At 46.9% G+C, this 15902-nt stretch overlaps 2 protein-coding genes across 2 annotated transcripts; one reads left to right on the forward strand and one right to left on the reverse strand.

The window, feature by feature from the left end:
• Positions 1-88: 88 nt before the first annotated feature.
• LOC144123564 (uncharacterized) lies at positions 89-8077 on the forward strand. Its single transcript, XM_077656382.1, has 4 exons — positions 89-1587; positions 2272-2665; positions 6941-7201; positions 7883-8077. The coding sequence occupies exons 1-4, from the start codon at positions 1499-1501 to the stop codon at positions 8036-8038; spliced, it is 900 nt and encodes a 299-aa protein (XP_077512508.1). The 5' UTR covers positions 89-1498; the 3' UTR covers positions 8039-8077.
• A 2340-nt stretch (positions 8078-10417) lies between these two features.
• LOC144124333 (uncharacterized) lies at positions 10418-12149 on the reverse strand. The gene is made up of 3 exons (XM_077656967.1): positions 12113-12149; positions 11642-11840; positions 10418-11022 (listed from the first exon to the last, which is right to left on the reverse strand). Exons 1-3 carry the CDS (start codon positions 12147-12149, stop codon positions 10644-10646), a joined length of 615 nt encoding a protein of 204 aa, XP_077513093.1. The 3' UTR covers positions 10418-10643.
• Positions 12150-15902: the final 3753 nt, after the last annotated feature.

Consider the following 15902-nt stretch of genomic DNA (forward strand, 5'->3'; position numbering starts at 1 on the left):
CGTTTTAATTATTTCACGTTTTATATTGCAACTCTCCGGTTACCCTTTCTAGCGAGAGTGACAAGTCGTCATGCACTGAAGGCATGATTAGGACAGAAGGCTTTGTGTAACTCACGGCTGTAGCCTTCTGTCTCATTCCTTGCGGTTTCCTTTAGTAACGACGTCAAAGCATGTTGCTTTAGGTACATTTTTGCTGTTCGCCTAGCAGAGCTAAAATCAGTTCTTTCTTTTCTCCTAACATGTCGCTGAAGCTTGCTCCGAGACACGTGCGAGTCTTTAACTGAGTGGGAGGTTTAAAAATGTAAAAAATGCATGTCCTAACACAGCTTATTTGCAGTGCATGCCCGTCATATCTTTTCTTTTGATCTGCAAAGTGCTCTTTACACGGGTTTACTCTTATGTGCATGCTTTTACAGTCCTTAGAATGTTTGCTCAAGGTGCCCCAACTTTCAGCCTGCGTTATGTTTTTACTTCTCCATTTTTCAAATCTCTTAGAACTGGAGAAAACTTACACTATGGGGATGAATGGCTATACTTATATGCTGATCCCTCAGAGCTACATTGCGTACTACATGGTGCGTACATGTGTCTACTGCTTGTCTTCATTTCAGCTCACTGTATACTTTAAGAACAGAAAACTATCGTTGGAGTTGTGCGTGCAGCATGAAATATTTCAGACACTACGATTCGACGCCCTCATATTATACAATGAAAAAAAAAAAGTGTGGCAAACGATAGCTGCAAAATTACGAAGCAATCTTTTGGAGCCTTCCAGTTTTCAGGATATGTTAAAAAAAAGAGCACTTCCCATGGCGATTCCAAATGTCCCGATGGGCTATTTCAGAAACAATTTCAGGAGGCTTTGTGTTCTTTGGACAGTGTCCCCTTAAAAGGAAAATGATTGCATATTGCTACTGGACACTATTGCAGCATTCGGCCGTGATAGATACTCCCATTCTTTCTAAAACTCAAAAATAGAGCTAACCCCTGGCGAAAACCAACAAAGCTGGCGTGAACTGCTCTCGCTGATGCAACAATAGATGGCGTGTTACCCACCGGCCCATCAACGAGAGAAGAAAAAACAAAGAAAGAAGGAAAGAAAAGAAGAGAAGAGAGAAATACACTTCGGCGAAATTTTCTTCGATGCCCTAATAATGCACTTAGGCTGAATAAGTTTGTTCAGGCTGTCCAGTAGTATACCCTATTACGCGGGCTCCCCATTGGCGATGTGTCCGCATTTTTCATCAGTATTCAATTCGCTTCTGAGTCTGCGAGACGAGTTCGCCTGAATCCACAGGCATATATTTACACTCCTGATCAGGGTCGATTTGAGCACGGCATCGATTTACCGGTTTTATTTAGTTAGTTCATAATTCCTCCGCCCCTCCCCGTACTGACTCTCTTTCCTGCTCTTTCTTGCAATTTTGTCCCTTTACTTTCGAGCCCCGCGAGCGCAAGTGGTCTAGCTTGGTTTGAACGCTAATCCCAGGATGCCCTGATGTCCTGTTGTTCGATTGTTATCGTGCCACTGAGACATCCGCGGCAGGCGACACCTTTGTCGCGTTTACCTCAGTCGGCAACCTGCAAGTAAGTACATTTGCCTTTGTCGTTTCCGAAGACATTTCGCAATAAGATGCCTTAAAGTTTCTATATACTCTGCTTTTGGTGTACCGCATAAAGTGCTCAAACAAAATAATACTAAAGAAACAGAGTACGAAAACACACTGTACCAGGTCTAAAAACTGGTACGTACGTACAAGATGCATGTTATGCGAAGGCAAGATAACCGCTGCTCCTTAAGGGTAACGGAGTGGATTTCAAGGGAAGGCTAGCGTAGCAGGGGGCGGCAGAAAGTTAGGTGGACGGATGAGATTTAGAAGTTTGCGGGGATGCGGTGGCTGCCGCTGGCAAAGGAAGGGGTTAATTGGAGAGACATGGGAGAGACATTTGCCCTGCAGTGTTCGTAGTCAGGCTGCTGATGACGATGATGAAGACGTGCAAGATGCAAGGCAGCGAAAATGAGCGTTTAAACTTGTGCGTCCTAGCACCTCGCTATCTGTCGCCAGGGAGAGTAGCAAAGTTTCACCATTGAACGTGAACTCGGGTATGTTTTGTCTTGGCAGAGGTGAAGTGCATTTAATAGGGAGAGAGCCGGGAGACCCACTGCTTGAACATGCACAGGGCACCAAAGGTTGTAGTGCAAGTCTTGTAAGTGGCACTGCTCTTTAGTTGAAAGGCGCACTAGTCATATGGGTTACATGCACTCTGCAGGCAGCAAGCAAGCTCCATGTCTAGCGCAAGTCTTCTTCGCTCGGCGCTGCTCGCGATCGCCGCCATGTCGACGGTGGTGCGAGGGGCGTCTCTAGGCGGACGCATTGACAGCGGACTCGGCGGTATCGATGTATTGCACGGAAGCCACCACCCTCATCATCATCATCATCATAATAGTCCAGAGCATGGCCTTGGCGTCCATCATGGCGGCGCCCCGCTCTCGAGGCAGCGACGCCAGGGCAGGCTGCTCTGTCTGGGCAACGCTGTGGTGACCACACTCGTCAGCACGCTCCTCGAGAAGAACCGCGACAGAATCAAGGAGAACGAACCGATCTACATTGGCGGAAAGCAGAACCTGGGTGTCATCGTGCTCAAGAATGGTCGAGGAGTGAATGTGAGCAGAAGCCGAGTGTGCTGGTCTTTCTTTCTTCCTTTCTTTTCTTTCTTTCCTTCTTTCTTTCTTTCTTTCTTTCTCTCTTTCTTTCTCTCTTTCTCTCTTTCTTTCTTTCTTTCTCTCTCTCTTTCTTTCTTTCTTGCCTTCAATTTGGCCGTCTTAACTGGCCGGTCAGCATAGAACATGTTTCTGCTTGGTTTCCTTTCCTTTATAGATTTATAGACAAGTACAGGGAAATGAATGCAACAGTCACTGAAACTAAGGAAAGCGTAGGGGATCGTAAATTTATTTTATTTTTTACAGCGACAGCGATTATACCCGTGTCCCTTTATGCGGCTGCGGTGCTGTTAGCAACAGACACCAGGTACAACGTGTCCCATTTATTGTCCAGAGTGGAATGACGTCACGCATGCCATCATGACAACACGCCACGCTGACAGGCCACAATGCCAATCGCTGGTTGGCAGGAAAAAAAATGGCATCACTCCTGACGTCACAACGCATTCACTAGAGCTTTGCGGTGGCGCTAATGCGAGTGTGGCCCCAAAAACGCGACCCACGTCCTACACTCTTGCCTTGAGCTGCTAAACACTACAACTGTTACAGGCGTCTTGCACCACTCCCCTTGCTGCTGAAATTTGCATTCCTATAAAAATCAGCAGTGGCTGGCTGAGCTCGGCTATGTCAGGATATACGCAGCGTGAGCTACGCTGAGCCGCTGAGCAGCAATTTCGCTCTCCTTCTCCATGGCTATACCACACTGGCAAACTCCCCGCTATATATAAACCTCCCACTGATACCTCTGCGCATGCGCACAAAATGAGAGGCGCTATCAAGCGGCTCCGGCGCAGCGTCAGACTTGGCTACTGCGCAACGGACGCGCACAGACGGGCGCGCGCCGGCGCCAGAGCGTCTGCCGCGGCTGACTTCACTCCTCTGGAATCCGTAGACCGGCGAGGCGCGCGCAGCGGCAGCGGAGCGCCAGCTGTGCGCCGTGTGACGTCACTGCTCCTCGCGCATGCGCAGCATGGCTCTCCAGGAGCCGCGCGAAACTGCTCAACCTCGGCCAGTGTAGCTCACGCTACAATATTAAATCTCCGGTCATTTTTTTTTTGAGGTGATGGGAAATTAGTTGCTCAGTCGCTTTCATAAGAGATAATTTCATAGGAGAAGAAAAGGCAACCACGCCACCTGTGGGGCGCAAGTGAAAGGACGACAGCTTTGCGAGTCCCACACAACTGGCTTTTCCTTGCAAGTATTGCGATGTACGATAGTTTGAATGCATGAATATTTATTTATTTCATCGGTGAGGCACGAGGAGAGGCTAGGACTAAAGACATATGAATGTCAGACAGAGGACCCAGCCCCCTCGTGTACAAAATCGACAGCACGAACTCCTCATTTGACGCGTTCAAAGTAAACAACTATTACACAAAAAAATATACAGAGGGAGCAACCTACACAATACGTACACAGATAAGCACGAAAAGCAGAGATCATATCCATAATAAACGGCTGCGTTTTTATGGAGGAAAAACGCTAAGGCGCCCGTGTGCTGTGCGATGTCAGTGCACGTTAAAGATCCCCAGGTGGTCGAAATTATTCCGGAGCCCTCCACTACGGCACCTCTCTCTTCCTTTCTCCTTTCACTCCCTCCTTTACCCTTCCCTTACGGCGCGGTTCAGGTGTCCAACGATATATGAGACAGATACTGCGCCATTTCCTTTCCCCCCAAAACCAATTATTAATATTATTATATCCATAATAAACAGATACCACTGAAATTTGAAAAGTAAGTCCTTGGAACAAAACAACTAGCATATTTATACTAAAATAAAACAAAGTGCACAGTGGGCAATCCATACATCATAATAAAATAAAAAATAGATCAAGCACTAAAGTAACGTACGCAAAGATAAAAAGCAAGTAAAAGACATAATATCACAAGAACAATCTCATTAACTGGATTTCGCAGAATTTAAAACAAGGGAGTAATTACTCATTGGCATCCACCCAAGCGCAGCCATACGGCTACAAAGGAAAGCTATGCAGATTTCACAGATACTTCATAGTTAAAGGATTTTTTCTTTAACTACAAAGTTTCTGAGAAAGCTGCATAACTTTTTCTTGTAGCCGCATGGCTACGCTTAGGGGGGATGTCAATGAATATTTACCCCCTTATTACAAATCTACTCAACCTTGGGGGATTTCCCAAAACATTTGACCATCACCGAATTTAAGCGTCGAAAGGGATCAGTCTAGTCACAGAAACAAATATTGTCACGGCTTGACGTAGCGGCGGGCGGCGATAACAGGTCAAAGCAGGGGCCAGAGTTGCAAATCCAATTGGCAGAAAAAAAAAAATTCACCCAGGCTTATCTCAAACGTCTCATAAATAAAGACTGAGGAATGATGGAAGGTGAATAATGAATTTCGAAAGAGTTGGTCTCCACAATATATCTTAAACCCGTCTTTTGAACGCCTTTTAGAACAGACATAGTTAACAACTTCAGTAATTTTTAAAGTATATCTACTGACTTGTAGACAAACAATTGTTTTCCATAATTCGTTCTTGTTTTGGGTGTGGGTCGTGTTGTATATCTGATATTATACCCATTATCAATTATATCATCCTGCTTAACTTACACCGTTTTCTTTGTGCATAACGTGGAGAAATTTCATGCTGTAAATCTGATCTGGTCATCGCGACAGTCGCAGATTTACAGCATACGGCGAGCTCAGCTGACGGCAGCATCCAGCGGAGCCCTGGAATAGGGGCAACCGACCGTTGCGGAGATAAACTCATCTGAACCCCATAAAAGCACTTGCGCTAGAGCTAGATAAAGTTTGCCTACCTATACTACAAATCTGGTCGGCGCACAGTACAGGATATTGTTGAAAAAGTGGAGCTGTCCTTAAGCTTGCATGGGGAACTTGGTAATTTGCACGCAAAAGTAGAACGCTTTTTTGGGAGATTAATGATCTGCGGTAGCTCGATTTGATAGTTGTTCCCGATATTCATATCCCACAAAAAACTTTATGAAAAACAAGGGTGTTGTATAGCTGCTTTTTAACTCCAGTATAATTCAGTGTGCTAAGATGTATACCAAGTGTTTCAAGGAAGGTGCATCATTAATTGTTAAAGATAGGGTTTTTGATGTAAAAAGATGATTTTTGCGGCATAGTAATATCAGTGTTGGAGAACGTCAAAAAACAGGCGAATCGTGTTAACTAGTAAAGCGATTAACTAAATTCTAATAGCTAACTTTTTATCTATTACTGAAAGACACCTGATTGAAATGAGAGATTTGTAGTCGGCCGTTAGTAATAGCCATATCAGTATTTAGGATTTCGAAAATGCGATTCCCTTTGGCGCTGTGGCTCGACAAAATTTTGCTATTTCGACTAGTAACGTGCACTGAAGGTGTTGCATTGCCTGCATGCTTTTTGAAAGCGCATACATTTCGGCATGATGTATCTAAATTTTGTCGTGCCAAAGCGGCGAGGGTAATCGCGTTTTCAAAGTCTAAAAACTGATATGGCTACTATTAACGGCCGGCTACAAATCTCTAATTGCAATCACGTGCCTATTGATGATATCTGAAAAGATTACTATTAGAATTTAGTTGATCACTTTAATACTTTCACATCATTCGCCTCTTTTGTGGTGTCCGCCAATAATGGTATTCCTATGCCGAAAAAAGCTTCTCTTTACCACAAAAGCACTATTTTTAAAAATTAGTGATAGACTTCCCTGAAACACCTGGCGCCCATGTTCCTAGAACGTTCGCTTCGCAGATAAACGCACAGAAACTTGTTTCCTTCCTTAATGGACTTTTCACAGCACTGTTGCAGACGCTGTAATTTCTTTTTCTATTTTTTATTAACTGATTAACTGATCTAAACAGAACATATGTGGACTTTGTTGTATTTAACTGCAACCACTCTGATAACAGATTTAGATAGCGGTTAGTACTATATGGTTGGTTGAACTGATTAACAGCGCCAAGACGACGGATGCGTACAAGTAGGCGAGCAAAACGCTACACTTCCTGCTGCGTTTTAGTTCTGAACATCACGGATATACAGTCTGTGCAGAGGCCGAAAAAACAGCAAGCGACCCAGATTCACATGGTTGCTTCTGGGTCTGCTGGTCTTTGAGCATTTATTTAAGTCATCAACTGATTTTTTGCTGTGAGTTTAGCAGCGAGTCTAAAACTTTAAACTGTATTAAAGGCTGAGCTGAGTAAGCTGTTGTTTATTCGTAAAGTGCAGGTCCACACGGCATTCTTCAACGGGGAAATCAATGTGGACTGCACGGATCCATTCTGGATCACCATCATTTTCCCCGTGGGCATCCGCAACCCGGACGTCGTGTTCGACTACGAGCTGCCAGGCGGGCTCATGTCCGGCGAGATGAAGGCGCGCTTCGAGCTCTTCGGCGCCAACGTGGTCCTGCGGCTGCCCAAGGTCCGCAACGAGACCGTCAAGCCGTACATCGCCGACGTCAACTTCTGGTCCACGCAGGGATTCAAGGTGTGATGCTGAGCGGCAGCTGTCACGGCCGTGGCATGCAGGCCTGTGTGGCGGTCATAGATCTCTGGCTACCGCTTGGGATGGAGACGGAACCCCATAAATTTCGAGAGCGTGCAAGCGACAGTGCGATGTGAGTGTCTCCTAGCAGCGATATGAGACAATTTCCTTCAACACCTATGAAGTCCAAATGTGGAGCCCTATATATGTAATGCTGCGCTTAGGTGGATTCGAACGAGTCATTATTGCCTTAACACCGATGTAGTTGCACCTGCAGCGTAGTGACACCAATGTGCTTGCACTCGACGATATTTTCAGGCGCCGTATTGACTTCCCTTCGAAAGTACATATTTTCTCATAGAAATCTTACATTATGTTTTCATTCGCATTCAGGATACCAAAGAAATACAGAGTTGAGCGTTCGAAGCCTTGGGCTCATAGTCTAGCATAAGATAACCGTGGGTGTTCATAGCGTATAAAATGCACCTCTAGTTATGCTTTGGTTATAGGCGATGTTTCGTTTCCCTCCTGAGTGCTTGTATCGCTTCAGACCAAAACCCAGCCAACAGGCACACCTGCCCCTCATGTTTTTTGGCCGGCTATAAATGCCCTCTTTCCGTGTCTACTCAGTTTAAAATGGCCACATGTTTAAAATGGTCATATGGCTGTGCGCTTGGATTGCAGATGGAGCTGACCGGAATGGGCCCAGTGACGTCAGCATTGACTGCAGGCCTCAGCCTCGTCTACCAGCTTATGCCCATGCCGCTGATGGAGTTCTTCAGGGTGCTCATGATACGCGTGATGCAGCAGTTCCTCGAGACTGCACCGCTGCCCTTCTGAGCGGGATGGACGCGCACATAGCCAGCTCTTAGGTGCGCATGACGATAAGGACACTTTTTGGCCTAGAATGAGGCCTGAAAGATATATAAATGCCAAATACGATAATGCACTTCCACTACATTGTAAACGCCATAGCCTTTCGCCCGGACGTTGGCGATCCAGCCCACAACGTTCCTCATCGATGTCTTTGGTTATAGTCGGGAAAGTGACTGTGCCCAGAAACCTGCGCAAATTCACGCATTATCGACAGGTTTAGGGAATCCGCCTCGAAGCACGCATGAAACGACATTCTTGCTTCATGCATTAGGGAACAAATCCCTGAGAGAAACATGTATCTGCGTAAGTAGATATATGTGGTTCGTACGCATATTTCGTAGCACATTGTATATCTGCTTCTCTGCATCCCCGCTGCCTTTTAATATTGCGAATGCGACTCATACTACAAGGCGGGCGAGAGAACATGTTCCAAATCTCTTTTCTCTCATGTTGGGGATGACTGTGCTTCGAGCACCAAGCTAGAGAACCACAAGAACGATATCCTCCCGACTGTCACCATGAGAGTCAAAAACTCACGTCTCAAAAATTTGTTTACACGAGATCGTTGGAAGCTGCGCCTGGGCGAAAAGAAGTCGTGAGCTTTCTTCGCAATATGTAATGCAAACTCAATGACAGGCAGCGTCCTGCACTTATGGTTTCCTCCCTCCTGCTCGCACTTCGGCATGACTATGTTCTTACGATGCCTGAACACTGAAGCGCAGGAGACTTGCAGCGGATTTTCGGTACTTTTGCAGACTGACCTTAAAGGGGCTGTGAAGGGGGCTCTAATAAAGTTGCGGCATGCCTGCGATATTGAAGCACGCCGCTTCATGAATAGTGTCCACCAAGGATTTTTTAAATGCGCTTTGTAGAAGCTGAGTTATATGTAGTTAAAATTTGAATTTCAGCGTCCTCGCGCATTTCCCTCTCCTCTCGTCACTTTTTGCGCGCTGGATTGTAGGCGCTCCTTCGCCGACCCTCCTCTGGGAGCGGAGCTTGCCGACCCGCCGGATATAAGCGGCTTATTGGCCGCGGCCACGGTAGCTGCCTGACGTCTGCAAGAATCTAACCAATGGCCACCTCTCACCTTGTCTACGCAGATGCGGGGGACGGAGGAGGGTGCGAGCATGAAAACGTATCCGGGAAGGGCTCGCCAACTTTGACGCGTGATTGTGGGTCGTTTGCTGCGTGTAGAAGAGTATTATTTGGCTCTGGTTTTCATGGCAACACAGTGCAGTGATTAAGTGAGTTAATGTGCTCTCCTTGGAAGGCGTTTCAGAGCCCCTTTAATGTCGGCGGCGACAGCCCCTTGGACGGGCTGGCGAGGTGTGTATTATTACTCAAAAACTCGGTCGTTTCCATTCCACGGGCTCCGCGTAGTTCAAATAACACCCGGTTCCTGCATGCCCGTGTGAACAGTAGCAGTGATGTTCAAACCAACGCATACGGGTAATCGTGAAGCCTTGGGAAAAGTGACAGCCAACCGCGGCCTGCCGACCAGGGATGAAATGTGTCTGGTTTACTGCTCTATTTTTTATTCGCCTCTGCAGAAACAGACAGAAATAACGTGTCGAAATGCCTCAAAATGGCCTTGAGATAACTGGCAGGTACTACTAACAATGCTTTCATGTAGTAGCGATGCGTGAACAAGAACAGTGTAAAGCGCGCTGCTACTTCATCGATGTTATTCAGAAGTCTTAAAAAAGGCACGTGACAATTTGAAACACAAGCCGTTAGAGGTTAAAAAATACAGACCGCAAAGAACTTCCCTCGCCTTTGATTTCTCAACTCATGGTAAACAGTATTTATATGTACGGCATACTTCGTGTTAGTTTTTAAACTGTATATGTAATAAGGCGTTAAGTATACATGTAACAAAAATATCAAGCCAGAAATATGCACTTGATGACTTTCGAAAGCGGCCTTCCCCAAGGTGAATGTTGCAACATTTTTGGCCGAAGAGCACTCAAACTGGTTTGCCGACCTTACGCAACTCATTACGGCACTTTCCAGGAAATCTGTCGTTATTATAACGATCCTCCTTTGCCGAGTTGATCCACTGTAGAGAAAATGTCGACATTCCTGTGATACCCTACTCCAGACAGTTTCATAACCTTATCTTACCGCATGATCCCGCGCCAACCACTACAGCTGCCTCCGACTCGGACGACTCGGTCTCCACAGAAACACCCCACCCCCAAAATCCCACCCCACCTCCCCTTCTTGGGAGGCCGACTGTCTGGCACTAAGCCGATCGACCAGCGATCGACCTGATCATTGCTGCCAACGAAGCCCTGGACTGAGGGACCCGCTCAGGAAGACAAATGTACAGCACCACTTCTACCCACCCCCCTCACCCCTCTTCAGGGGCGCTCTGCACTTGACAACAAAATTTTTCCCTCCTCCTCGTCCCAAGGATCTGGACAAGGGATGTAGTGACATGGCACAGCGTATCAAACTGCGGCCATGCGAGCTCTAGGCAGGGTCCAATTTTAGACAACCCTCTTCGCGAAAGCTAGTTTTTAAACGTGTCACGAGTTACTTGTAAAATCAACTTCAGACGAAGAATTTAAATAGGGAGCGGATTGTTGTCAGCGTATCGCTGCAGGGCTCTCCAGAGGAGAATCTCGAAAAAGTCCTCCAGCGGCTGGCCGTACACACTGTGAGCTGTCTCGACGGCCAGGTTGAGCATCGCACCCAGCGCACCCATTCGGTGGAAGGTCATCCCGAACCCGTCCAGCTTGGAGATGTCCAGATGCGTCACCAGGGGGCGACTCTGCTCCTTCTTCTTCGAGGCTAGAAGACCGATGTCGAGCTCGATGAGGTCCATGCTGATGTGTACCTCGCCCCTGAGCGGCCACTCGCGAATCGCGTGTCGCACGTCATAGACTATTCGAGGTCTTTCCACCCTGAGTGGAAATAACAGATCCATGTGCGATTCGTTGCACCTGTTGGAATGAGAAAAACAAGACGGTTGCAAAAAAAGTTGTTCTTGCAAAGACAACAGCGGGACAAAGACAAACCCTTCGAGAGACAAACTAACGAGCAGGAGCTGGCATCGCATGCCATGGTCGCTAAAAAAAAAATGTTTACCAAATCGTTTGGTTGGCTCGTAGCAACTATGGCTATAAAGCCACCCTCTTTCTCTAGTTGCCGCTTCACCATCGACGGGACTGTAAAGGAATTTTCTAACCATATCGTAAGAATTTATTCTTTCCTGTGCTTTCACATTAAAAACAGTTGGAAGCTTTTTTTTTTTCTGATGAGATAGCTTCAAGTGAGGCTTTCTCCCGGGTAAAGTGTATCGGCGTCTGTGCTTTCGCTGTTTGACATTAACCTACATCTTCCGCATTTAACTGTTGGTCCGTGAGGGCGTTTTCCATGGAGGAAACGCTCGGAGTTGTTTGTTAAACAATACAAACGCGCGCTCTCATCGCTCACGCCTAGGCAAGAAATGCGCAGGCGCGCACGCTGGAACGACCACCCGAGCCGGTCGTAACTCGCGCCGTAACCTTCTGTTTGATACCAGCTGCCGGAATAGGCGCGCATCTTTACGACAGTGGAGACCTTGCCGTCAGGGTGCCCCTGAAGTAGGTCCCGTTCAGCCCGTGCACTCTCCCGCGACGCAGGTCGACGAGTCCCAGTCGATCTCCGTCTCCGATGAAGAGCGGGTCGTTCCTCTCCAGAGTCGGTCGGTACGCATCGAGGATGCTGCCAAACACCACGGTGAAGCTTTCCGAGCCCAGACAGATTATGTTCGCCTGAGCTGGGCATAAGCACGGAACAAAAGTTCAGCTTTTCTTCGGTGCATGGGCGACGTTAAGCGGTCGTATTGAATATTAAGAGAAAACGCGAAATTAACTGCTCGATCATCGTGACCGGCTTGCTAACTTCCCACGTTGTTCCTTTGCAGTACTTTTTTAGATATATAGTGGTTCCTCCTCTGTCGGTTCTGTTTCTGAAAAAACCATGTAAGTAGCAAAGCCTGTCCACAATTCCTGTGCGCCAGTTGTTACACACGCAGGCGATTTGACTTACTGCATGAAGAGTGTGCAAGTCCAGGATTCTTGGCCATCAGGTTTAATTATGAGGCAACCACGGAAGATTGTAAGGTACTGTTATGGAATAATTGAAGGTAATGGTCCACTCTCACGATGCGTAGCAAAAGCTTTCTTTTTAAGTTTAACCACCACTAGCATCGAATTGATAAGACTGGCATAGAAAACCAGTGGGAAACGTTTTTGACGATAGCAAAAACGTTTAGCAAAAAAAATGCAAGTCTGTCGAGGAAAGAAGGCGTATACATTGATTGTTTCCACATAACTGCAGCGTAAAAAATTACGAGCACAAAAAAGTGCTCGTAATTTTTTTACGCTGCAGTTATGTGGAAGCAAAGTAACCAACTTGCCCAAAAGCTCGTTTTACTAAAACATTGATTGTTGTTGGGAAATCTTACGACATATGAAAAAGTTTCATTCTTACGCTATTTCCCGTTGAAAACTCCACTTAATTTCTGGGCACACCAACAAAAAATCCTGCTTCGGAAGTGGCGCCAGAAGTTCCCGCCAGCCCTCTTTGGTGCAAGAACTCCGGTTTACTGAGAGTTCGGTCTATAGACAATAAATAGCATCTGGTCAGCGCAAAATCTGGAGCTTTTCACTATCCGGCGTGCCTTATTGACTGGTTGGACGCATAAAAACGCATTAACCCGTTAGTGCCGGCTCCACTAACTGGTCATTTTCATACCTGCAGAATAGCTTCTTTCACCTGGAAAAATCGGCTATCATGTCCATATAAAATGCAAAAGTGTAGAAAATTTTAGCATAGCTTTTGATTTTCAATGCGAAAAACATGCGAAACCCCCTTTTTTTTTCTACCTGGAAAGTACCAGAAATCAATTGTGCAAAAATCAGCCGCTCCGCCTCCCCAAACAGCCTCCCGGAAAAGTCGCTCATAAATCCACCCCTGCCCACTACACACTATATACGATTACCACCGAACATCACGCGAATCTTATCTCTTTCTGATGTGCCTGATGGACGTAATGCAAAGTGTAGTACTTTTCACAAAATATTTCGTTATATTTATCACCAAAAGCGCCGTTTTTTGTCTGCCTACAACCCGTATTTCTGCGAGAACAGTGAACTCTCGCAATTTTTCTCTCCCACTCGACCGCACAGCTTGGTTTTCTTCCTCGGCATTACTTGTAGCCATTCGATCCTTAACAAACTCCCTGACTCAGTAGTTACCATAAATAATCGCGTAATACTACGCTGTGCTTTCAATGACCATTTAACTGTCCTTAATTCTCGCTTTGCGATTGATCTGTTCTGCTTGTACCGTTCTACTCCAACCGTCATTTTTGATGTCTTATTTTTCATCGTCGGGTTAAAAGCTGCTTTGGGGGACGTCTTCTTTGTGACGTTTTCCGACTCCACTCGTTTCCTCAAACCCAAACACAACACCCGCGAGTGAATTAATTTCTTCAACACAAATCGTTCGTACAAAAGGAATCAATCGCATTGATCGTCTGTCACTTTTTTTTTCTTACTGCGCTGCCAATTTCGCGTTTGCGCTTACTAAAAATAACTTCAACGGCATCGTCAAGGCAATCACAGCTAGTAACAAAATCGTAAGCATACAATACACTGCGGCGCTGGAATGTACTGCGTATTAACGACGTTCCTCGTTTCCATGTGGCACGGCACGCGGCGCATTTTTCTGCTTTTTCTAAATCCAGTTAAGCTAATGCTCGCTTGTACAGTTCCGCTCTCAATCCATTTCCGAAAGAAGAAACTCGGAACTGAATGACGGAAAGAACGCATTATCCCTCATCATTAGAATGAATGAATGGTCGGGTTTTACTTACCGTTTACTACGGCCATTTGCCTGCACACGAGAATGACAGTTAAAGCCCCCTGGAAAAGCATGCCTCGTTCCGTTCCCTTACTGCATACGAGCGTCAGCATCTACAAGCTGGCGTATTTGGCTCCTAGCGGCCCACCTTCCTCCAACCCCAGGCTCTGAATAGGTCATGTTTTACCGAAAGACAGCCGTAAGAGAAAAGAAAGCGTCCTGCGTGTATTAATTACCGCAAAATTACTCAGTGAGCCATTAGGCAAACTGGCTCGTGCCGCGAGACGAATGGCGGAGGCCTTGTGGCGACAGCTGTCTTTGTTAGTATGCATATTTCAGGGCTCCCGCTGCGATACGTGGAAAGCGAATAGGGCAACGCAAACACACAGCTATTTCCTTCGAGCACAAGCTCAAAGTGGGCCGAAACGCGCTGCACTGGAATAACGTCCACTTATTTTTTTTTAGTGCGCTAGCACTAAGTATGGAAGGGGGCTTGACTTCACTCATGAGGCTGCCGAAGACAACAAGTTGCAGTTTTTAGATCTTCAGGTTTCTGTTCATGATGTGCATGCATGCTTGCTGGGGCTATAAGCCTCGTGCCCAGAAATAAATAATGCCGTTTGATTGAGCCCAGTCCAAGACTGTAAAAAGAGCCGTTGCGACCATGTGCATTGAAGAAGCCATTAATAAGTCTTGTATTCATGCTGTCCAGGAAAGTTTTGATTCCCAAGTGTCTAGGCTGCTATCAGCAGGGTCTCCATTGTCTCTTTTGGCTATGGTTGCAGAAACATTGCTTCAAAAGAATAAGAAAGTAAGAAGAAAAAATTAGCAGCGGCTTAGCTCGGCTATGCCAGGATATATGAAAAGTGAGATACGCTGAGCCGCTGAGCAGCAATGTCGCTCTCCTTCTCCATGGCTATACCACACTGGCCAACGACCCGCTATATGTATACTACCACTGATACCTCCGCGCATGCGCACAAAATTGGAGGCGCTATCAAGCGGTGCCGGTGCAGCGTCAGACTTGGCTACTGCGCAACGGAGGCGCACAGCTGGGCACGCGCCGGCGCCAGTGCGTCTGCCGCGGCTATGACTTCAGTCTTCTGGAATGCGCAGACCGGCGAGGCGCGCGCGGCGGCCGCTCCGGCGCGCCAGTTGTGCGCCGTGTGACGTCACTGCTCGTCGCGCATGCGCAGCATGGCTCTCCAGGAGCCACGCGAAGCTGCTCAACCTCGGCCAGTGTAGCTCACGCTACAAAAATGCCTCAAGAATGGGAGCGGAACGAATTTGGTAGTTCACTGCAAGGCTTGCGAATGCTCACCATTCCTAAATAAGACAGAGGTCATTGATCGAAGCAAAGACGCGCCTACGCGGCAACTCGGCAACTGATACAGGCGTTCCATATCAAAAAGAAAGGGTCGGGCTGCGTCAGCAGTCCTTCGGTGAAGGTGTACTCTGACGAGTATAAGTATTTAGATAGCCTGATCTGATGCAAGCGTGTGAAATTTTGCGTTTCATTCGCATCAGTGTTCGGGGGATTGTGTTCTTGAAGGAAAAGGGAAATTGTATAAAAGTGTGCTATCGTTCTTTAAACAAAACCAGTTGACAGTAAAAAAAAAAGCGCTTGTCCCGTTCATCTTCTGTCCCTTGTCTGTGTTTTTTGTCGCGCTACAAGCTTCCCTCAAGGTCATAGTGTGTAGACGGAGCCACCGTTGCCGTCGCGACTCATCTCCGATTTCTCAGAATGGCTGCGAGCACGCGATAAGGTCTCTTGAGAAGCCCGAGGGGGAGACCAACCAACGAGGAAAGGCCCGGTTGCTCACAAACATCGCGCAGTCGCAATTAAGTTCATTTAGCTTCTTCGTCCCTAGGAGAAGTGAGTTGACGCTTGGGTGAAGTCGAGTGTGCCTCATTCTCGCAGTGCATGATGGGAGGGTGAGCAGGCGGCTGGATGGCGGCGAAAGGGTCTTCC

This window comes from Amblyomma americanum, chromosome 3, assembly GCF_052857255.1.
Source record: "Amblyomma americanum isolate KBUSLIRL-KWMA chromosome 3, ASM5285725v1, whole genome shotgun sequence".
In the NCBI taxonomy this organism is placed as follows: domain Eukaryota; kingdom Metazoa; phylum Arthropoda; class Arachnida; order Ixodida; family Ixodidae; genus Amblyomma; species Amblyomma americanum.

Bases quoted from the DNA above. Each gene is read 5' to 3' on its own strand.
- LOC144123564 (XM_077656382.1), top strand. From the start codon at position 1,499: ATGTCCTGTTGTTCGATTGTTATCGTGCCACTGAGACATCCGCGGCAG. The intron at 2,666-6,940 runs GTGAGCAGAAGC...CGTAAAGTGCAG, and splicing joins AGAATGGTCGAGGAGTGAAT to GTCCACACGGCATTCTTCAA. The intron at 7,202-7,882 runs GTGTGATGCTGA...CTTGGATTGCAG, and splicing joins GGTCCACGCAGGGATTCAAG to ATGGAGCTGACCGGAATGGG.
- LOC144124333 (XM_077656967.1), bottom strand. From the start codon at position 12,149: ATGGCCAAGAATCCTGGACTTGCACACTCTTCATGCA. The intron at 11,841-12,112 runs GTAAGTCAAATC...GCTTATGCCCAG, and splicing joins ACTTGCACACTCTTCATGCA to CTCAGGCGAACATAATCTGT. The intron at 11,023-11,641 runs GTCTCCACTGTC...TCATTCCAACAG, and splicing joins AGGGGCACCCTGACGGCAAG to GTGCAACGAATCGCACATGG.